General features: G+C 32.6%; 1 protein-coding gene across 8 annotated transcripts in view; it reads right to left on the reverse strand.

The window, feature by feature from the left end:
• Positions 1 to 25,200, reverse strand: part of OXR1 (oxidation resistance 1) — a 449,619-nt gene that overhangs the window by 23,234 nt on the left and 401,185 nt on the right. For all 8 annotated transcript variants that reach the window (XM_046642007.1, XM_046642001.1, XM_046642004.1 and 5 more), the window contains 4 exons: positions 20,268 to 20,452; positions 16,315 to 17,069; positions 13,001 to 13,169; positions 9,601 to 9,763 (listed from right to left, as the gene is read on the reverse strand). In XM_046642007.1, coding sequence (XP_046497963.1) covers positions 9,601 to 9,763; positions 13,001 to 13,169; positions 16,315 to 17,069; positions 20,268 to 20,452 — 1,272 coding nt within the window. The remainder of the gene's footprint in view (positions 1 to 9,600; positions 9,764 to 13,000; positions 13,170 to 16,314; positions 17,070 to 20,267; positions 20,453 to 25,200) is intronic.

The following is a 25,200-nucleotide window of genomic DNA, read 5'->3' on the forward strand; positions in this document are numbered from 1 at the left end:
AGGCACACTATAACCATTTCCATGCCAGCCTTAGTATACACAAAGTCCTATTATATAGTGTACTGTGGTCACTCTTCCCCCAGTCATTGCACTTCCCCTACACACACCAACATTACATAACTTGGTGGTATTGGGGTGCCATTTTAAAAACCTATCATTACTTCCAGCCAGATTTCCTAAAATTAAAAATATTTCATGTGTACCAAAATGCAGTTTAAATGAGATTTTTTAAAACACACACACACCAAGCACAGGATAGCCTATTCTGTTGGTTGTCTACTCAACATCCATCCCCATACCTTCTTCCTAATACAGCTTTGAGTTTGCTTAGGCATCTTTTCAGCCAAGCGTCCTGAGAAGGCTGGCTCCATGCCTGGACAGGATGGATCTTTACAGATGTAAACCAGTGGCTCTCAAATTTTAGCGTGCATCAGAATCACCTGGAGCGTTTGTTAAAACAGAATGCTAGGCTCCAAAACCAGTTCCTGACTAAGCTGACTGAAATGGGGCATGAGAATGTGCACTTTTAACAAATTCCAAGATGCTGCTGCTGCTGACATTTTGAGGACCATACTTTGAAAAACAACTAAACCACAATGAGATATCACCTCACACTTGTTAGAATGGCTATTATCAAAAAGACAAGAAATAACAAGTGTTGGCAAAGATGTGGATAAAAGGAATCCTCGTGCAATATTGATGAGAATGTAAATTGGTGCAGCCACTATGGAAAACAGTATGGAGATTCCTCATAAAACTTCAAAATAGAACTACGATATGATCCAGCAATTCCAGTTCTGGGTGTTTATCCAAAGAAAAGAAAAACACCAATTCCAAAAGATATGCGCATCCCTATGTTCACTGCAGCATTATTTACAATAGCTAAGATAAGGAAACAACCTAAGTGTCCTGCAACAGATGAATGCTAAACAAGATGTGGGGTGTGTATACATACATACATACTCAAATACACACAATGGAATACTATTCAACCATTAAAAGGAATGAAATCTTGCCTTTTACAACAACATAGATAGATCTTGAGGGCATTATGCTAAGTGAAATAAGTCAGACAGAGAAAGACAAATACCATATGATCTCACTTTCATGTGGACTTTAAAACAAAAATGGCAGCAACAAAACCAAGCTCACAGATACCGAGAACAGGGTGGTGATTGCCAGAAGCAGGAGGTTGTGGGTAGGCAAAAGGCAAAAAAAATTCCAGTTATACAATAAGTCCTGGGCATGTAATGTATAGCATGGTGACTACCGTTTAGAAATTGTATTACATATTTGAAAGTTGCTAAGAGAGTAACCTTAAAAGTCCTCATTACAGGAAAAAAAATTTTCTTAACTATATATGGTGACTAATGTTAACTAGATTTATTGTGATCATTTCACAACATATAAATACCAAATCATTATGTTGCACATCTGAAACTAAGTATGTTGATTATACTTGAATTAAAAAAAAAAAGAAAAGCAACTGGTTTAAGCTATTTTGAGTGTGGTTTTCTGTTTCTTGAAGCCAAATGCTTCCTAATTAAAAAACACGCTATCGAGCAGACATAAAATGAGCTCAGTAAATCTCCTTCCTGCCCTTTCTTTTTTTCATAGTGTTTAGAAAACATAATGCTAGATCATTTAAATTTGTCTAGACATTGCAGAGCTTGAAGCAGATGTCAATTTATCATTAGTGTAAAATGACAGACTATAAAATGAAACACTTTTAAAAACATAACCAGTTTAAAGGTTGAACATAATCTGTTCTCATAATTCAGATATTCAACTTAATAATCTTTTCTCCTCTACTTTCTTTATTGGGATTCAAGAAAGTAGAATCCCATATTGAATTACCTCATAGCTGATTTCCTCTGAGTTGGGAATGGTCTACTAGAACCAATAATATATAATCTATGCTGCCCAATATTTAAAGTAACAGTTTAGAAGTAATTTTTAATATTTAAAATCATAAACAAGTCTGTCATTCATCCTCTCCATCTCTTCTTGCAATGCATATTAAATAACATTTTAGATTTTTAATGGAAATTTTATAGCCTAAAACTTCTGGTTAGGAACTGAGGAAAAACGTTAACAGGGTAGCAAAGTATTGGTTCAAAACTTCCCTGAGGTATGTAACATCCTAAGTTAACATTATTAGTAGTCAAAACAGATTGTATTAGGCATGATTCTAGAACCAGAGATCTAGTCTACAGTACAGTGCCTATAATAATACTGTATTTTATACTTGAAAATTTGCTAAGAGGGTAGATCTTATGTTAAGTGTTCTTATTACAAAATAATAATAATAAAGAGGGTGAGAAGAAACTTTTGAACATGATGGATATGTTTATGGCATAGATTGTGGTGACGGTTTCATAGATGTATATTTGTTTCTGACCTCATCAAGTTTTATACAGTAAATATGCACAGCTTTTTGTATGTCAATCATACCTCAATAAAGTGGTTTAAACAATACTCGATATAGAAATATTATATAAGACAACTTGCATTAACTCATAAATTCTAATTGTTTTTGATTTTTACCTTTTTCAAATTTATTGAATTTCTTCTGGAGTTATGATTTGTAATACTATGTGATTGGATCAATTTAAAAAGAAAGTATATTTTTCTTTAATTGTCTTTATCTAAAAAGGTGACCTCTATTTAGTGACTTAGATATAAGACATCCTTTTGAATGAAATCAATTCTGTATAAATTTTGCTGGCTAGGCTGAGAAGAGAGCAGGAATGTTTTTGTTTTATATATTGACTCAATTTTAATTTTGGCATTACTTGTGCTTTAATTAAAAATAAAAAAACATATGTTTAATAAAATGAACACCAGAATACTCATTATCTGGCAGCTTAAGAAATAAAGTATTAACCACACAATTGGTTTGGTTAATGATACTGGTACTGCTGCCTTTTAGAAGTTGCAGCAATACCAAATTGTCAGAAAAATCTTCTCTGAGAAACCTAAAGACAACCAAGGTAATAAATCTACTTAATTGATGACAACTAAGAAAACAGGACTGACTGCACATGATGATCATCACATACTAGTGGAAAATCAAATCCAGTAAGGATATAATATGATAAATTTTATGCCTAAAATGCTAAGATTAGGGTAAATATTTTAAATTGATATAATTAAAATGAAGAACACTAGAAATTAATGTCAAAATGGGAAGATTCTATAAATGATTTAAAAATTATCTAAGCCAGAAAGAGGATTCTAAAATATTTTGAGTAATTATAAAATGTTTGCACAGGTTTATATACTAAGCTGTCATCATATTTACATTTACACTTACACTTAAATGAATAACCTAAGCTTTGTTTGTTTGTTTGGGAAAATGTGAGTAATGTCAAGCACCTGAAAATGAACATCAGCTCAGAAACCAGAAATCAAATGCAACATGCTTCTATCAATACTTCTGCAAGGGTGAGAAGTATGGAGTAAACCAAAGCAATTTTCTTCTAACACCAGTTATTACTTTTAAAATGAAAAATGTTAAAACGCCGTATAATAATTGACATATAACCTCAGTAAACATATTTTTAAATTTAATGAACAAGATTAAACTTGAGAGGTGAACTTCTAAATAAATTAATTAAAGCTAATTTAACGAAGTCAATTTCTTAGTTGTTTTTATCATCCTAGGAGCACTAGGTGTTTTAATTAGTAAGTCTGGGGTATGAGAGACACTGAACTACAAGTGGTATAAGAGTAACTCTAGAGAAAAAAATGGAAAACTTTTTCCGCCAGTTCTTATCCCAAAAGGCGTGAAAATCAACTCAAAGGAAGTGAGACAACAACCAATTTTAGCTTAAAAAGCTCCACTTTTGAGGCCTGTGTCATTAAGGGGTGAGATTGGCACACTTAACACATGTGACACCTTGAAACCTAAAACTTTCAGGATTCTAGTAGAGAGTTCCTTGAAGGTGGTACTTGGGGTTGAGGGTGATAGAGTCCAAGGGGTGCATTAATGTTCCATGGTATCTGGTGACAGAATAAAACTGACTTGTATTGCCATAGCATCATTTTTACTTAATGATAAGGAATTTAAAAAATTCTTTTCATATTACTTCAGATAAATTAAGAAGATCAATGCAAAATTCACATGAATCTTCACACAGGCTTCAAAAATATTTCAGGCTTATTGTGGTGGCCACTGCTTTAGACCATACCATTGGACTCCTGGGTACCTGTCAAGTACATCAAACTTTAAAGGGCATTTGATGGACAAGTTCAAGAGGTGCAGATCAATGACTTCTAGCCTGGTATGTTTCTTGATTTCCCTCTCCTGGTAGTGCCTCTGAGCACACAACATGATAGGAGTCCTTTGGTATGTAAGGGAGTTAAGCCTGAAGTAATTCTATCAGCATGCCTGCTATTGATAACAAAAGATGTTTTTAAAAATCAAGGCACAAAGTGATTAAAGAAAACTTCTCCATGGTGAACCAAATTTATGTTTTTGGTGTGCAGATTTAACACCAAAAATAAACGGAATATTTTGAAAAACATTTTATACAATGTAACTTGCATGACAAACTTGAAAATTAAACTATATTATGATCAATATTGTGTGAAAGAATCTTTCATAGTCTTAGCATTGTATACATTTAATGCAACACCAGAAGTGGTGGCATAGGATAGTATAGTGGTTTTTCCACCTCTACTGTGCAATGCAACTGCCTGAAGAACTTTCAAGAATACTGATAACTAGGTCCCACCCCAGTGATTCTGATTTAATTGGTCTGAGATAACTGTGAACAATAAGACTTTTGAAAGTTCTCCTTGATGATTCAAAGGTTCTGCCAAGGTTGAGAATTTGGTGTGGTGGAAAGAGTATAGGCTCTAAACTGCATATTAACCACTATGATTTACTACTATGGGGATTTTAGCCAAATAAGAAACAAGTTTAGAGAAATTATCTGTAAAATAAAGATGATAGTCTATAATTAAATGGGTTGCTCTAGATGTAACTATTAATTTATCAGAAATTCAAGGCAGAAGAACATGTTAACACTGTGAGGATGCAATCCTACAAGAAAAATTTGATTTCTTAAAATCTAATTACAAGGGAAAAAAGAAAAGCAAAGAAACAGAGGGAGAACCTTCATTTACAGAGATTTAAGAGACATTTTAACTAACTGAAACACTTGGACCTTAGCTGGATCCTGATTCAAATAACAAACTGTAAAAATACATTCACATTACATGTATTTTACACATTTTTATGACATTTGAAGAAATGTGAACAACTGAGGAAAAGAAGGGATTATAGATGAAATAAGTTGATTAAACTGGTGATTGATATATGCAAATTCATTATATCATTAAGATCTACTTTTGTATATTTACCAAATCAAAGCACTATCATCAGGAAACAGTAGGTGTCAACAGGCCTCTTACCCCACCTTTACCTCAGGACCTTTCTGACACTTTGTTGAAATGTATTAGGGCATTTCCCTTTTCAGCAAATATCCATACAAACAACCCCCATCAAAAACCAAAAAATAACATTTTTCACAAAATTGCAAAGCCCCCATATCAAATATCATCCTCACTATACATGCTCTACTGACTTCCTGTCATTGGATACTGGCAGATAACCAGATGAAAAGACTTTACAATAAGCAGTACCTTGTCAGATGCAAGGTAAGATTATTAAACTCTCACTAGCAGAACTCATAATTAAGAAACTTAAGATATGGCTAAAAAAACAAGGTTGGAAGAAAAAAAAAAAAACAAGGTTGAAGCAAGCTGATGTTTTATGTTAACTATATTTATATTGACTAAACTGAAACAATAAAGTGCATATATTAAAGAATATCAAGCTCTCACACATCTTGAGTTATATGCATAGTATTCCTGATTCTTTCTCCCAATATTCAGCAATTTTAGTTCTGATGTATCATCCAGTCTCTTACTCCTGATCACCTTAAAATGTAGCTAACTTTTCTCTTTCTTAGTAAACATAGGTTTCTGCTGCTCTCATCTCTCTCTGGAATTTACTGTACAAATCTCCAATATAAATATATCATATAAAAATCTCTAATATAAATATAAATCTCTCCGTTCTCCCTTCTTTTTCTCACCATTTCTCATTGTTAAATTCCAGTCTTTTCTAATTATCTTCAATAGGATTGACTTTCAATTTGCATATTTTGGAACTGAAATTATTTTAAATATCACAGAATTTTTCTTGCTATCTCAAGTCCACATTTCAGTAATTTGGGGTGCCATAATTATAAACGTTTTGAAACATTTTAAGGTAATGATGGGGATACTGCAGGATCTAGAAAGAGTTAAAAGAGTAAACAGTGGAAGTACCAGAGAAAATAATCCTGAAGAAGATTTAAAAGAAAGATAAATATTTCCAGCTTATCAGAGGATATAGAAAATTTTGTTGTTATTCAAGTGTACTGGGAGGAAGAACAAAGACAAATGGGTTAAACTTACAAAGGTATGTTTCTTTAAATTCATTGTAAGAAAAAACTTTCTAACAGAATTGTCCTAAAATGTAAAGTATTGCTCCTTGAGGTAATAAACTCCTTATCACTGAATATGCTAAAGCAGAACCAAGAAGAGTGTAAAATGAGAGAGGCTGGACTGTCAGTTAATTCCAACTTCCAGAGTCTATGGACTTTATATATTATATAATATACAAAATTATATATATTATTTATGACAAAATATTTACTACAACTGACATAACTTATTTTATGATATGGACCAATTTTGAAAGATGAGTAGAAGTTTTATATCCTATATTAATCTATGCCCAAATTTATTCATTACTCTAATAAATATTTATTGAGAATAAATTATATGCCTGCATCATTCTTAATGCTGAGGACATAGTAGTGTATGAAACTGACAAAACCCTGCCCTCATGGCACTTCCATAGGGAGAGGGACAGGAGGCAAATAGAAGAGCAGTGGAAGTGAAGGTAAGTTTACCGTATGCAGAAGTTTCCCTAATGTATCAATCTCTAGTCAGCAATATATTTCTGCCTAAATAACAGTCGGGATAATCAAGATCTCCACTGAAGCAGAGTAAAAGTGAGTAGAGCAGATAGTTTTACTCAAACAGACTGATGCTCAAGTTGGTTGCCATAATAAATTCATCCTAAATTTGAAGTCACCTCTTCTCCCCTGGTAGGTGGGAAAAAACCCCCAAAATATCACTACACATTTTAAAGTACTCTTATTTTATATAAGTCCTCTAGCCAAATTCCTTTCTTAAAACACTATTTTAACTTTTACAATATTTTTTATGTCATTATACATTTATTTGTTCAAACTCATTGAAAGTACAACACCCAGAGTGAGCCCTACAGTAAACAATGGACTTTGGATGAAAAAAATACTTTTTAGGCACTTAGTAACCATAAGACACTAGACTAGCACTGTATAAGAGAAATACAATGCAGGACATATGCAATCATAAATTTTCTAGTAGCCATATTAAAAAAGAAAAAAAAAGTTAAACTTTAATATATTTTATTTTACCTAATATGTCCAAAATGTTATCAATTCAACATAACTGATATAAAATTAGTGATATTTTATATTTTCTCAACTCTAAATTTTTAAAGATTTTATTTTTTCCTTTTTCTCCCCAAAGCCCCCTGGAACATAGTTGCATATTTTTAGTTGTGGGTCCTTCTAGTTGTGGCATGTGGGATGCCGTCTCAGCACGGCTTGATGAATGGTGCCATGTCCGTGCCCAGGATCCGAATCAGCGAAACCCCGGGCCGCCGAAGCGGAGGGTGTGAACTTAACCACTCGACCACAGGGCTGGCCCCATCAACTCTAAATTTTTAAAATCCAGTGTATATTTATATTTACAGAATATCTTAATTTGGACTAGCCACATCCCAAGTGCTCAACAGCTACACGAGGCTAGTGGCTGCTGTATCTATAGAAATCAGTCTATTTTACACTATAGCACATCTCAATTCAGACACTAAATTTTCATAGGAAATACCTGATCTTACTTGTATTTAGATTTATTTAAGATCATATTTACATTTCATGAAATTTATAGTTGAAAAAGATTCATATATCCAAGTTGTTCCAAGCATATTTAAGTTATCCAATTACTGAATCAAGTATCAGCTTTTAAATTTAAATTAATTAAAATTAAATAAAATTAAAAATTCAGTTCCTTAGTTGCACTAGCCACACTTCAAGTACTCACCACATGTGGCATGGCTACCATATTGGACAGTGCAGCACAATTTCTAGACAATGCAGCAAAAAGTTTCTAGAATTAGAATTCTCTTCCATTTTCTTTTCATCTGAATCAATTCTGGTTGAAAACAGGTGAGGAAACATTTTTTTCTTTAGAAATTATAACCTGCAGAGTCCTCCACAAGAATTGAGGCAGTTCCTCTGAATCAAAATAGTCACTAGTTAAATAATCAATAATAATAGTCTATTATTTCCAAAGTTAAGTGCTCTAACCCCAATAGAGAGAAAACTCCCAATTCCCTTACTTGATTGAATATATTGCCATCCACCTTGCCACTCAAGTTAGAAATGTCACCATTACCTAGTTGTCACTAAATCCTGTATTAGCTAGCAGCATGAAGATTAATGATGTTAGTTTAAGTACTAAAAGTCCCAAATAAATGCTCAATACATGTTTACCTCTTTCACTCCGTTATATTGGACTTACAGTAGAAACTGATGTGTAAACACGACACAGAGTGGACTTAGACACACTCAAAATTAGGTTTGCATTTTAAACAAAAGACATGCCACGTATACCTTCAATCACTATACATGTTAAGCACATGCACAATAAATTAAAATCACATAAACAACCACGAACATTAACACCAAATGGATAACAAAAGTTGATTCCATTTATTATCACATTTTAGCATCTGCTCTATATTTTCTAATGCATCAAGAAGAAATTAATTCAGGCAACTGCAACAACAGAAAAACCAGATACTGTCACACTATCAATCCCACAAAACAAAGATGTATAACAGGATATGCAATATTAAAGGATGTATCTAAAAGAGGTTATAAAAAGTCAACCAGTGTTAATTTGGCCATTTGGACAAGTTCAGTAAATTTGAGAACAGAAAATTCTTACTACTTTGTAAAATTAGTATCGGCTTATTTCCCTTATATTATTGCTAAATTCATGTCAAGATAACGCTTGCATATGGACTTAGAAATAAGTGCTCATTTCTATGAACATGTTAAATAACTGCTGAACCTCCTCTATACAGGAGATATTAAAATGAATCATATCTGAAAAAAAGTCGAATGAAAATTAGTATAACAGCAATTAATATTATTCAAAAATGCAGTCAAAAGTCATTTTATTGCTGACAAGTTGCTTCTCTAGTATTTTAAAGAAAAAGGAAAATGACAAATAGTAATAAACTAAAGTTACTAACCAGATTTATTCAATAAAACACACACATATATATATATATGGACAGTGAACCTTTAAAAACATTACTCTTTTGTACAAAGATCACTCGTACTTTGCCTGTTCTATCATAAAGCTACACATTCACACAAAGTGAAAAGATGAATGAAATCTTCACATTTTTCTCCTTACCTCCCATTCTCTTGCTGCTGCTTCACTAGTAGAATCCTCATTTGTTTCAGATTCTTCAATCTTTTTTACTACTATAAATCCAGGTTCTCTGGTGTATTCACCAGTATCTTCTGCATATATTTCTGGACTCCACTGAATGAAGAAGGCATATAAGTGGTCTGTCCTGTTAGAACAAGTGACTATTAATAATAGACCTAGTATTCTGTGCTGTTAGCAAGAATTACAAAATTATATTTGCTAAGTATCTTGACAAAACTTGAAAACTTAAAATGTACATAAAATATACATTATGCTCTATTTAAAAAGATAACAAAGCCCACTACCAGAAAGACATTAACTTAAAAAAATTTATTTGGCTGTGTTCTGTCAAGTTGTTCTGAGAAAACTATTACGATTTTCCTTAGCATGCTTTTCACTAGTTCACATGCTATCCATGGTAATGTTTTTTTCTCTTTAAAGAAACTAATGATGGGAAGGGAAACTGAACCCACAATTTTGACCTCATTCCCAAAATGTTCTAATTATCTAAAATACAAGTAAACAATTTACTAATTGCCTATTTTGAAACCTGAACACTATATAGAATTTTTCCAAGTTAACAGAAATTTAACGTGTTTAACTTTTAAATGATACCAGGAACACACAGTGTATTATTGATTCAGGGATAGATGATCTAATCTTTTAAATCTCTTGTTCTCTTTTCAATTTTGTTTACTACAGTAAAGTTTGTTGTTATAAAAAGATAATTAAATCCCTGGTAAAAACATTCGAGGGTCAAATACATATTTCAAATATCTATGTTTTGTTGACTTCAAAAAATTGAGTACAAAAGTCTCAACTAACATACACCACTCAGTAACAACAGTTCTGGAAGTTATGTTTCTAATTTAATGATTTTTTTTTAAAGTGTTGTTTCTTATGTGCCAGCTAACATATTAAAAGGGTGTTAAGTTTCATCTTTTAGACAATTTGCCTCTACCAAAACAGAAATGTTCATAAATTACATGTATACAATAAAGTTCAAAATCTTAATAAAACGAATTTTTAACGAACATTAGCCAAGGTGCAATGACGTTAAAATGGAAAATTCCATGTAAAAATTAAAATAAAGCCAACAGAAATGAGAAAAACTAAATCTTTGTTAGTTTTAACTAAGATATAATAAGTTAAATTTTTCATTGTCATCTCAATATCACTGGCAAGTCAATATCTGGCTCTGTGCCTTTCAGTTATTTGTGAATTATGCAAATCATACCGTATTTTTAGATTACTCTAATCACATTTTGTTGAATGCACACATTGTACTGCATATTTGGATGGGAAAGGGAGGAAGAAGAATTTCATCATTATATCCCTGAAAGCAGCAGTCTTCAGAGCAGTATATAAAGACTTTCCATGAGGTACACGGACACTTAAGATACTCCTAAGGGAATCGATTTCTTTATCTTCTACTCCCATACGTTACTCTTCACTCATACTAATCTGCCTGAGAACAGTGTGGTCAAGGTATCTTACAGATTTCCTGTTCTCTGCCTTCACTATAGCACTTTTTCTACTTTATTAAAAAAAGGGGCATAGCCTCACCCATGCAAAATTTTACAATGGTACATAACTTAAATTATAAAAACTTCCAGGCTGCCCAAAGTTGGCATTGAGACAAGGAAACGATTCTAAAGGCTGGTTAATAAATCCTTTTGCATATCAGGTGGTTTCTAATTCATTGATTTCCACAAAATTAAAGAAGTTTTTAAAGGAGTTGTTCACTGATGACTACTAAAAATAATTTTAATGAAAGATGATTAAGTATTTTTTGGAATATAAATAAAAACATGTTTAAAGAATGGAGTCACATTCTCATAAAACTCTTTTCAGTCTCATATTTTTCTGTGAACAAAACTTCTCAGTACTTATTAAAAAAACAAAAAATGGAGGAGCCAGAGCTGAGGGGCTGAATCCTATCTCATGATTTCAATAAACAATATTCATCAAGGGATATAAACTAACTGAAGGAAAGCCCCATCTATTTTATTAAGTCATTTCCTATGATATTATATTTTTTATGTGTAATAATTTATGTTACTTTGATCAACTGTGTATTAATAATAATTGTAATAGTAAAATAAAATTTTCTTCTGGATTTAAGTAACATTTGGAATAATGTAGTTGTTAATAGACAATTTCCTCTTGGATTTCTGCATGTCTTCAGTACTTTGTTCAGCACTATCTTTTAAGTATGTTAGCACAGGAAATACAGCATAGTCATAGAAGGTTGAAGTAGTATCCTTCTGGAGCAAAGGGTAACCACGCTTACTGTACATTATAAAAAGTTTAGGTTTCCTAAACTTATGGTTCTTCTTCTGTAATATAACTCATGGCATGTGCAGCTGTCACCTGGCCTTCTTCACATCACACTATGGGAAATGAAGCTCAAAGAACTCATGAAGATGCTGCTACTCTGACTACTGCTATTGTTGTTACTCTTGTGTTTTTTGCCAGCATGCATCAAACTGAGGCAGACTTCTTAGCTTGCAAGTAGGGTAAACCTTAGACCACCCTTTACTATTTTGACAAAATTTTCAAAAAATAGCACTAAAAATTTTAAAATAAATGTAATAGTAATAATATACACAGATATATAAGTGCAATTTGCTGCAGGGAAATAGAATAGGGAATAAAAATATAGGACCTTATAATAAGATTCTATGAGGAGGTGTAATGGTATAAGTTCAAAGAGGAAAAGTAACGATACAAATTCTAACTATTATAGAAGAGCACATTGAAGTAGTTTTGAAAGGGATAACGGTAGAGGGTAAATTTTTATGCTGTTTAGATTCTACCGGATATATTGAAAAGATCAGTGTAACAGCTTTAACTTAAAAAGTCAATATTTACAATACAGTGATGGCAAACATCCTGTACAATTGCTTCAACTTATGATGAAAAACTTTACTGTGTAGGGGGTATAAAAAGTAGTTTGAAGACCACATCCTTTTAGCAGCTAATTTAGTGTTATGTATATAGGCATTCAATAAGTACTTGATGAAATTTTAAAAAAGGAAGTATACATCATTACGTGCCTTGAAGTAGGGGCCATACCAGTTAATATTTTAATGAACCTTCTTGCTCTGAGACTTGTTAAGTAAGTTTCTTTACTACTGAAACTAGTTACACATTCATATTTTTTGCATTAAACCACAAAGGTGAATAAAATTAAAAATGGGGTAAATTAAAGAGTATAAAATAGGAGCTAAGTGATTTTGAATAGATTTGATGTCAGGTTTTAATCATAAACTATATATTTCAAAAGTACTTTGCCACTGGTGGTGTGATATACAAAATAATTTTAATTCAAGGAATCTCAATAATATTTTCAAGTTTTTGTTGTTGTTTGTTTTTTTACCTTTCTTGTGGCACAGCAAACCAGTATTCATGTTTCTTATCCCTCTGTGCATACTGTTGCATTGTTGCACTTGCTTGAGATACAAATGTTTTCCTCATTGGTTTTCCAACTCTGAGACATAGGAACTTATGTAACCGATGCCTTCTCTTTTCTTTCAAAAGTGCAGAACCTAGAATTAAGACACAAAGTGTTTCTTCAATTCTGTAACACCATGCTTAAATAACAAAGATTAAGTAATGTTTACCTCCAAACTTCGGACAAATAACTACAGATATAACTTCAATTTACTGATACTCATGTAAGTCAATTTTCTTAAGTAACTTGTATTTTTTCCATCAAAGGTAGAGTGACAGGTACAGCAAGACTAATGAACTAACAACCAAGGTATGAAATTAAATTACATCCAAGGATATGAGGAAAAAATGTGAAAGCTTCAGGAATTCTTTTGTTAGATTTTTTTGTAACAACCATGCCAAAGTAATTATATATATATATATATATATATATAATTCTCTATATATTCTTTATCAGCCTTCTGGGATTAACATCTAAATAAGTCTGTAAAATTTTTAAAGGTTTACCTTAATATGGTTGTTACAAAAATGTGTAATAATTACAAAGTTTCTGAAACTTTTACATACATATGAAGGTATGATAAAACAATTAACAGTATGCTAGATTCAGCCACCTGGACAGTTTATTAAGGCTGAATTATCTCTAACTCTTCCAACCAGACATGCTGATATAAGGTATATTGAGGGTCTGACAATAGGTTGAATTCAGGAATCTGGGCATTAATTAGCTTACGAAGGTGGCATATTGTGGAGGAAGAAGTACGTAGCTATAGTCAGGAAATCTGGATACTAGTCATGGCTTTTTTTCTGTGTAATATTGTTCAAGGCACATAATTTATCTGAGCCCCAATATTTGCACCTGGTTAAAAGAGTGAACTTTTACCATTCTTCCCACAATTATATTCCACAGTTTTATATTTATTAAATGGTTTTTATATTAGTCACTAAATACCAAAAACTTTGAATATTTCCCTATTATAGACTCTCAAGTTACTTAAAACTAATTTTCATTCTCCCATCTTGCACCCCAAAAAAGAAGATACCTATCTAAACACATTTACCAATTTTTCTCCTCTGAGCATTATGTCATAATAGGACCTCCCCCTCATCAAACCCTACACCCCAATAAACTTACTAAAATGAAAGTAATCTACCACATTATTTGGTTAAACAGAACCCCTTATTTTATCTTTGACAAAGATTTAGAAATAAAATGCAACCATCAGATACAAAGATATCAAATAAACATATTCATGCCAGCATTCTTTACATCAAAGACAGGAAATATCTTAACAATATGAATCGTTAGTAACAACTGAATGTCTTAACAATATGTAAATGGTTAACTTACAGTGCCATTAAAAACCATGTTTTCAAAGAAGTATAATGACAGGGGAAGATGATGACATAAAATGGTAAGTGAAAAATGCAGGATACAACACTACACAAAATATAATCTCTACTTTTTATAAAAAATAAATACATATGTAGATATAGGTACAAATAATACCAAAATTGTATATATATGTGCATGTAGATGCATATATGCATCAAAGATAAATATATCAAATGTTAGCAACAATTATCTCTAGGTGATGAATTCCAAGTAATCTTTACAAATTTTCTAAAAACCTCCTATGTTTGACAAATGTTCGTTAATGAACATTCACTAGCTCTGAACAAAGAAAAAATATTACAAAAGAAGAAATATTCAATCTTTTATAGAACTTGTTTTGAGTAAACAAATTCCTTAACATCTATTGAGTATAATCCTTAGGTCTTCAGGATGTCTAAATTAGATGATGCAAAGAAAATTCAATATTTTAAAAACTGAACCAAACCTGTGTTCATTGCTGGTGAGAATGTAAAATGGTACGGCCACTGTGAAAAAGTTTGGTCGTTCCTCAAAAAATTAAACAGAATTACCATAGGAGCTAGCAAATCCGCTTCTGGGCATATATCCCAAAAAACTGAAAGAAGGGACTGGAAAAGATATTTGTACACCACTGTTCAGAGCAGTATTATTCACAACAGCCAAAAGGTATAAACAACCCAAATGTCCATTAATGAATGAACAGATAAAGAAAATGTGATATGTATAACGGAATATTATTTAGCTTTAAAAAGGAAGGAAATTCTGACCATTGCTACAACATAGATGAAACTTGAAGGCATTATGCTAAGGGGAAATAAGTCACACAGAAAAGGACATATATTGTGTGATTCCACTCGTATGAGGTGCCTAGAGTAGAGGCAAAAATTCTTAGAGATAAAAAATAGAATGGTGGTTGCCAGGGGCTGGGGGGAGGGGAGAATGGGAGTTATTGTTTAATGGGTACAGAGTTTCACTTGGGGAAGTTGAAAAAGTTCTGGAAATGGATGATGGTGATGGTTGCATAACAACATGAATGTACTTAACGCCACTGAATTTTACACTTAAAATGGTTCAAATGGCAAATTTTAAGTATATTTTAATAAAAGAATTCTGAATTTAAAAAATTAAAGAAATGTTCATATGTAAGTTGGATTAATTTGGAATCAATGTTCCAATAGAATATAAGAAATGTAGCTAAGATAGCTGAGCTACACCCCATCTAATTCATAATGTACTAAGCAGAAGTACTGTATTTTAGAAATAAAGGACTATTATTATAATTTTCATAAGTAAATAGTACCAAAAAACAAAACTGAAAGAGAAAATGGTATTTTACTTTATCTTTAGTGCTGCTTTTTAAAGGAAAACATATATCAGACAACGATGGAACTTCTGGACACTTGGAAGAATTTTAGAAATAGATTTTTATGTCTAATTGCACTTTTTTTAAGATAGGATTTTAACTTATTATAACAAATAATTATTTATTTAACAAATAATTAGGATATTATATGCCATGAAAAAATAAATATTAATACGGTAACATACCAAGAACTAAAAAGAGAAAATGTAGAAATCAAAGATATTACAGTGCTTGTGTGCACTGCCGAGAAACAAATTTTTTAAAGATAGAATGCAGTGGGTCAGGAATATATAAACACGGTGGAAAAGCTGCTCATTATTTGTACAATCCACCGTGGACAGTAGAACTCACAGACCATATACCTGTCTCCAGAGAAACATCAGTCAAGCACTACCAGATTATCCTTCAGAGTGCCCTAAGATACAAGAGCTTTTAGAATCAGTGAGGAAAGAGGGAGACAATATGCAATAAGATGAATTAACTTTATATAATCAAAACTTACCTTCCATATCTGCAGTTGCTATTTTATGCTTAATTTCTTTTTCTGACACCTGTTGAATATTTTCCCTTTGCTGTTTAGTTTGTTGCATAGTATGGGTTTTCCAGAGTTTCCGTAGCTCTTCTACCTCTGTCTCTGAGTCCTGATTTTGCTCCTTTTCTTGTTTTCCTTTGCTGACAGTTTGCCTTTGTTTAAATTCTGTTGCTTCACCACAAGGCATACTTCCTTTTTCACCCTCTTCTTGGTGTAGTGAGTTCTCATTAAGATCTTGGTCTGCATTACCTTTTATACTTGTGGTTTGTTCTTTAGAACCTGATATTTCTTGAAAATTATCTGTAGCTTGATCTCCTTTCTTAGTGGCCATTTCAAGATTATTTAAATCAGTTTTAAGAGAAAGAGTCCCAACTTCATTTGCAGACTGTCCAGGATCAGATGTTAAACGATCAGTTGTACCAGTGGACTCCGATATGACTGTCAAACATTCCACCCCACTCTGACTGACAGTTTGCACAGATTCTGATGACGCACCAGATGATTTATCTTGTCGCAGCTCATCTGAAGAGACAAGCTCTTCTCGTATAGGAGAGAGTTCTGATTCTGTGAACACATCTTCAGAAAGAGACTCCTCAGTGCTCCTAGGAGCAGTGCTGGCACTGTCATTACCTGCATCACGGATTCTTGAGTCTATTTCATCAGTATTACTTCTTGTCATTTTCTTTAAATGGCAGAAGTCCCTTCCTGATAAGTGATCTATCTCTCTGTCAGTAAACAAAATTAAAAGTTATTAAACTTTTTAAATTGTAGTATTTTATTTTCCACAAACTTAACACTGAATTAATATCACTAAAAAGGTTTTTTTAAAAGGATAGAGCATAACTCTCTTAGCAGCATATCAAAAACTTAATTTATTCATATAGACCAAGTAATTAAGTCAAGCTTTTGCATCAAATGCTTAAGATATAGGAAACATTAATGTAAAATTTCCTGAATTAATCTACCTGAAGAGAAGTTGATGATGTAAAAGTTTTGGGTGAAGCTATAATTCTAAACCAAAACTTGAAGAGAAGTTGATGATGTAAAAGTTTTGGGTGAAGCTATAATTCTAAACCAAAACTTATTCACCAATGGAATATGGAAAATAAGCTTAGATAAAATTTTGATTAAAATTGTAAATGTCTTAAAGCGAATATACACTGATTCACACATGTGTACATACACACAGTGCATATTTACATTTACATAGAGATTAAAGTAAAATATATGGTGTAAATACAAAGCTGAAAACCAACCTGAATAGAACTAAGGCAAAGGTACTTAGAGGAATTCTTTAGGCTAACAGCATCAACTCTTAGTAACAATTCCAAGCAAACTTGTTCAGCTAAACAGTTTAGATATTAGATAGCTGAATGGTTTATAACTACATCTAGAGTTCCAAGTTTAATGACCTTTGTATATTTAAGTGCTAACGTTCAAAAGTTAGAGTAAGTTCTAGAAGGAGGTAGTACAAACATATATAGTATGAAATAAAAGTCAGCAATTTAAAACAATAGTTAAAAGTAGTTTGTGATAAATGGAAATTACATGAGTTCTTAGTGAAAAATATATTAACATTTACGCAAGTTTGAGAATAGAAAAGACTGGAAAGCAAGTCGACACACTAAAAACTGGCTGTCTCTGGATGATGAAGCTGGGTAACTCTTTTCCTTTATTCTACTTTTTGGTATTTTTAAAATTTTTTATGAGTATGCCTAATTTTTATAACTAGGATAGGTAAAATTTATTTTTTAAAAAAGTATTAATTAGTTTAAGTCCAATTCATATCTGTACCTCCTTTGCATCTGATTCACCTTAAGAAACACAAGCATCTAATTAATGCTATTAAATATGTAATAGTGTCATTTACTGATGATCTACTCAAACTGCATATATAGAGTCTTGGAACTTGGTAAAAATTTTGAGAAACCATGTTTGTACATTTAGTAAGACACTTAGGTAAGAAACAAAGTTGACAAACCTAACAGGATATTTTGAGGATTAGCCCTGATCCACTGCCAAGCCTCCTCTTTTTGCTGAGGAAGATTGGTCCTGAGCTAACATCTGTGCCCATCTTCCTCTATATTATACGTGGGATGCCTGCCACAGCGTGGCTTGATGAGCAATGTGTAGGTCTGTGCCTGGGATCTGAATTGGTGAACCCCGGACCACCAAAGTGGAGCATGCAAACTTAACCGATGTACCACCGGGCCAGCCCCAGGACACATATTTAGGTAAGTGCTGTAACCTTCAGAGTTAACATGCCAAAAGACTAAATATATATTTATATCAATGATGCTGCTATTGTTCAAGATAGTTCTAGAATAATACCTTTGAAATCAGCTTCCAAAGCAACAAAAGACAGAAGAAAATCAATCAAATCTTACACTTCTTTTTTGCCATACATGATATGGCAAAACCACTTGATTTATTTATCTGATTTATTGCTAAATACTTTTTCCAATCAATTCATAAGGCAAGATTGAAAGATATTTATTTTTGGAGCAATTCTTTTAAATGTTTGGATCAAATGTATGGTCTTTCCAGGTGACCTGAATGATAAAACAGTGATTTGCAAGAGAAGCCATACAGCATCTTTGTAGAATAGTTACAGATCATTTGGCAAAATATAATACAAATGGAAAAGCAGGACAACATAAAGTGAATCTCACCAATGACTGACAATACATACATACATATATATAATCTTATTGTTTCTCTTTTAGTCTAATTCTTCATTCTGTCACCTCTGTCTCATCCCTCTACTCAACCCAATAATCCTTACTTGCTGAAACTGACTTTGGATGATGATCTATAAAAATAACTAAGAGTAGAGGATATCCTAGGAATTATCTGCACCTCTGAAGATGAGTTTACCAAGCTAAAATAATATCTACTGGGTGGAAGGTTTAATGGAGACTGTTTGAAGGGGGGATTTTATTCTACTACAGGTATCCTAATAACTCATGTAGGCTGCCTCAGAAAAAAATAATTTGCTCGTCTCTTCTCCTTTGTAAGTAGTTTTGTCCCACAGAGTTAATTTTAAAACAGCCATCATCATCCCTGTGGGCTAATACAGTGATATAAATTTCAGTATCAGTTAAAGTGAGGCCAGTTTTTAAACTGCACACAAAGTAATGTACAAAGGAATGAAGGAGTTCTATTCTATTACATACCAATTTTCCTCCTTTTTACTTCTTCCTTCCTTTGTCTACCTATCTTGTATGTTCTTCTCTTTTTATTTCTTATTCCTCTTTTTTCTCTCTGCTCATTCCTTTGGTCAAGCACATTACTTTCAAAGGCTGTGCTGACTTGTAGTCTCACACCTATGTTATCTAAGTCATACAAATCCCCTGATCAGTATATTCCAAGTATATTAATTCTTTATATTTGTGCAATTTGTGGGTCTTCTCCCCTCTACTTTATACTTTCCTGAGGGATAAAAATGCAAACATATAAATCAATCAATTAAAAACAAAGCTGCTCTGGCTTTGGCAGTATCAGATCTTTGCTCATGTGGCCTCCCCCAAATCACACACCTGACTCTTCAGGCTCCTCTAAAGAAAATTTGAAAGCTACCCCTGATTACTTACATTACATTAATTTGCTCATAGAAATAATGAAAAATTCTGAATGCTATATTTGAATAAAAAGGGCTGGTAAACATTACCTTAAATGAGTATTATGGGTTACTTTTTAATATTTGGTTCTCTGACCAAATATAAAAATATAATCTGAAACAATTCCTAACTATGCCAGGCACAACTAAGAATAAACTTTTCAATACTACATATACCTTTGTTTCATTATTGATAAAATGAAAAACAGCTATAATAAAAACTAATAAAAATACTAAGAGTATTAGACCAGGGTCAACTATCTAGATGCAATAAAATTGCAAAGAGTATAAATACCACTCTTACATGGGTAAGGATTCCTTTATTTTGCTATCCAAAATTTCTTTGTACATTGCAGCTGACATCACCTCTTCCATTGGACACATGATGCCATATTCCTCACAGCCATTCTCTTGAACCAAGGGGTCAGTTTTATGTGGATCAAACATTATATTATTTGGTGTAACTAGCAGCACACCACTGACTGTGCCCTAAGATGAAAAAGAAAATAACATTTAATCTCCAAAGCTTAAATTTTCAAAAAAGTATTCTAGCTATTTTTACTTTGATTTTCTTCTGAAGTTAGGCCATCTACTACGTATAAAAGTAGTACATTCAAGCACTATGCATTCTCATGAAAACATTTTTAGTAAAATCCAAATTTTCCCAGTAAATTCTCCTTTTTAGCAGAGGCAAAATACAAAGAATATCATATTCACCTTCAAACGATCAAGTCAGGAATTAAAATTTGCAGCCTCAGTAAAACAGTAAGTTATATCTGAAGGTAACTTCAGCAATGTAAGAAAGGATTGTAAAGTCCTGCAAGGCATGAGCCATGTTTTACGTTAATTTGCATACTGCTTCTTGTGTTGTTCCCTCACTACAAGTACCAAATATAATTTCACGTAAACAATGCAGATCTAATAATGTGTTGATAGTTCAATTCATTATAAAAGGAAAATAGTATAATCTCTTTAAAATACCTTAAAAAAAATCTCTGTTTCACTTGTCTCTGCTACTACCTAGCTTTGTGACCTTGGGAAGCAAAGCCTCTGGGCCTGTTTCTTCATTTGTAAAATTAGGTAGCTTAGGTGACCTTTAAGGTATACAGCAATCATTTTAATTTAATCATGAAAAGCTATTAAATTTTAAATACATTTATAAAAATAGCGATGCAAATATGAAGTCCAACCCTCTCATTTTACAAATGAGCAAACTAAAGTCCACAGAAAGCTGGCTCCACTAATATCAGCTAATATTTATTGCATGCTTTGTATGCATCATACTTTACATATGTTATTGTAAATCTGATCTTCATAATCATAGTTCTGAGTATACAGGTGGGGAAATTAAGGTTGAGAGAGGCCAAGCAACTTGTTCTAAATAATAAATAACACAGCTAATAAGTGGTAGAACCAAGATTGAAAATCCAAGTAGTTCATGCTTTTTACTCTAATCTCTCCACATTTGAGTCACAAACTATAATCACTTCAACTCAAGTGCCAAATATTCCTAAATTCCATTTTTAAACTCCCACTCCACTATATTCTCTAAACATATAAATGAAGAGCCAGACAGAATTCTAAAAATAAACCAAATAGTTACTTCAAAGTTTTTTCCTGAAGCTATTAAGGAAAAGAAAAACTGAAATCCCGTTTGATTTGGTATCATACCCTTCTTCCAAGTCCATATTCAGTTCTGTGAATTTACCTGGTTCAACTTTAATAACATAAAATTTAAATTATGACAAACACCACCTTTAAAAATGATCAAGTAAAAAAAGAAAATCCTACTAAAAATGGTCAACCAATCACAAGTGGAAAAAAAGTTACTGCAGATGTTCAAGATAAGAAAACATGTTTATCATTTACACTAACTGCATGCAATACTGGAAAGAAGAATATGTGTATGTGTACATTTTGGTGGGGGAAAGGGAATGAATCTGAAACTCTGTATAGCATTTCTTTTAGTTCAGACCACGAACCACTCAAATAAGGAGTAACTTTATATAAACCATAGCCTAATCATCTTTTGATTAATATTTTAATAAACAGATTTATATACATCAGTTTGTATTTCTGGATCACAAGACAATTTAGGTTAATGAGAGACGGTAAGGTATGTTGTAGCGATATTTACACTGCCAGAGATAATCCAAGAAATAGATACTCAAGAGTAGAGTACATACAATGCAACAAATCTTAAAGACTTTCGATCTTTAATACCTTCCTTTATCTCACCTTCTATAAACTAAGTTATTTGTTAAATGAAACCAAGCAATTAGTAAGGATTAAGGAAAGCAAACTCCAGGTTCTCTGAAATACTTCAGGTCATTCTTGATTTCATAAATTTCACCTGAGCATTAGTTTTAAATGATGATATAATATTTGGTTCACTGGCTTAACATCATATATTATCTTTCACTTTAGAGGATTATCACAAAGACAATGATTACTAGGTATGCATGATAGAAAAGGCACAGTGTAACGTTAATGCTTTAATTCACCATACATGCTAATACGATAATCTTAGTAGCGTAACTATAGAAATCATTTGAAAAGCCTTTCAAAACTGTGCTTCTACTTGCTGGGTTAGAAGGGGCTTGAAGCCCCACATCTTAACACTGGACTGATCAAGCTGCTAACACTACTTTCCAGAAATGGACCCTTATTGCTACTATTGAAAAGATGCACTGATGTATTCTTCAAGCTTCCTTCTCTCTGCCTGTAGCTGGGGCTCTCTGAGGTATTCTGTCAGATGTCATTCTCCATAAATCAAAACAGTTGGCCATGAGAGACATTACTTCAATGTAAAATTCACAAAAATCTCTTGAGAAAGTAACTTCTCAAATTCTTTAGACCAAGACTAAGTCTGAAATCATAAACTCATGCCAAAGCATTTGCATTTCATTCTTTTCTAATACTGTTTCATAAATCCAGACATATTAACAGAAGAAAGATCATGCTGTAAGAGGTTTCCAATTAGAGTATCTTCTTGATCCACATGACCTTTGGAAACTTTAAGCACAGATTTCTCTTTAGTGTTAATAACTTCCAATTCCTTATGTGCAATTACCTAACTAATCTTCTAAGGAGACACTATTTCTATTAGAAAAAAAAGCCTATCTGTAAAAGTTACCACTTACATTACAATATAAAAAATAAAAGACTATGTCTTAGGAATTCATCCCAGCAAAGAGAAAAGCTTGTAGTACTGATTTTTTTTTTCAGTCTTAAGTCCACAGTAATCTAACCATTATAGTTACTGTTGATAAATTTCCCTAATTCTTATATAAATAACCTTTACTACAATCAACCTGTGGGAACTAGAAAGAAGAAAAGATGACTTGTATGAGAAAACATCTTTTCCGGCTTACTTTCTTCCATGAATTAGAATAAACAGAGCTAGCCTCCAACGAGAGATTATGTTCCAAGAACAAAGGCTGTAAGCCATTCCTAACTCTGCCAATGACTTTATGTTTGCTTTGATCCTGAAATAAAATTTTTATCCAAATACTAACTGAAATTCTGCTTCTAGTCAAGAACTAATTCTACCTAAAACTACTAAAACAAATACACACACAAAATACATGAAATAACTGTTTTGAAATACTGAAATCCTGGGCAGTGATACCTGAATAAGGGGAAATAAAAAGATGAGCTCTACAAATGCCCCAGCATACTGAGTGGATAGAGTTTCCAGGCCACAGGCAGAGAAAGGAAAGGAGAGATGAGCACTTCCCACTGAGCAGGCTTTGTGCATCTACAGAGGTTTCTTTTTCAAGCTTCTGGCTGAGCACTGACTGCCACCTATATGTACAGCAACTACCCAAGGATGAGACGAAGCACTTGAAAGAAGCAGAAGAAACAAGCCCTAGAGTCTACAGAATCAGGAATAGTTTGTGTTCTCATGAACCAGAGCAAAAAATCTTGTAATTTACAGAGTCTCAGAATACTCAGAAGGGTATTGTCTCAATAAGGGGGAAAAAGTAGCTATAGCTTTAAGGCTGCTCTAGTCCTGCCTAATAAATCTTAAAAACATGCTATGATAGGATCAAGCTGTTTCCAAGAAACAACTGTGTCACAGAAAAAAATGCAAGAATACGTATAGAAATACAAAAATATCCAGTACTCAACAAGATAAAATTCATAATATCTGGTATCCAATCAAAAATTACTAAGCATGAAAAGAAACAGGGCAGTGACTCAACAATGAGAAAAATCAACGAACAGAAACAAACACATAAGTGAGAGAGAGAAAAGAATTGGGAGAAGACACTAAAATAATTATTATAACTATATTCCATATATTCAAGAATATAGAGGAAAGATGGTACATGGTAAGTAGGAACATGGAAGATATGAGAGATCCAGTTTGAACTTATAGAGAAGAAAAATACACCAGATGGAATTAATAGCAGATGAGACATGGCAAAAAAAACATTATGAACTTAAAAATATAGCAACTGAAATTATTCAAAATGAAAAGCGAGAAAGAAAACAAGGAACTGAGTATCAGTGAGCTATGAGGAACGGTATCAAGCAGCCTAAAATATGTATAATTGAAGTTCCCAAAGAAGAGGAGAGGATGGGAGAGAAAAGATATTTGAAGAAATATGGCTGAAAATTTTCCAAGTTTGATGAAAACTATAAACCCATAAATCCAAGAAACTGAATGAACCCCAAGCAAAACAAGTATGAAAAGTACACCAAGACACATCATAATCAAATTGCTCTAAATCATGATAAAGAGACCATCTCAAATGTAAACAAAGAAAAAAATTAACTTTGTACAGAACACCAAATATAAAAACAATAGAAGACTTCTTTTCAGAAACAGTGCAAGCCAGAAAACAGATGAGTTCTGAAAAAAAATCTTTAAAGTTCTGAAAGAAAAAGAAAACCCTATCAACCTAAAATTCTATGCCTAGTGAAAATATCTTTCAAAAATAATGGAAATGCCAAAGATATGTAGATAGCAAATAAACATGTGAAAAGATGCTCAATTTCTTAAGTCATTAGGGAAATACAAATTAAAACAATGAATTAACACTAAAGACCAATCAGCACGGCCAAAATCTAAAACACTGACAGCAGTGAATGCTGGTGAGGATGTGGAGCAACAACAACTCTCATTGATTGTTGGTAGGAATGCAAAATGGTACAGCCACTTTGGAAGACAATTTGGTAGTTTCTTACAAAGTGAGACACAGTCTTACCATATGATCTAGCAATTTCAC

The sequence above is a fragment of the Equus quagga genome, chromosome 16 (assembly GCF_021613505.1).
Source record: "Equus quagga isolate Etosha38 chromosome 16, UCLA_HA_Equagga_1.0, whole genome shotgun sequence".
Taxonomy (NCBI): Eukaryota; Metazoa; Chordata; class Mammalia; order Perissodactyla; family Equidae; genus Equus; species Equus quagga.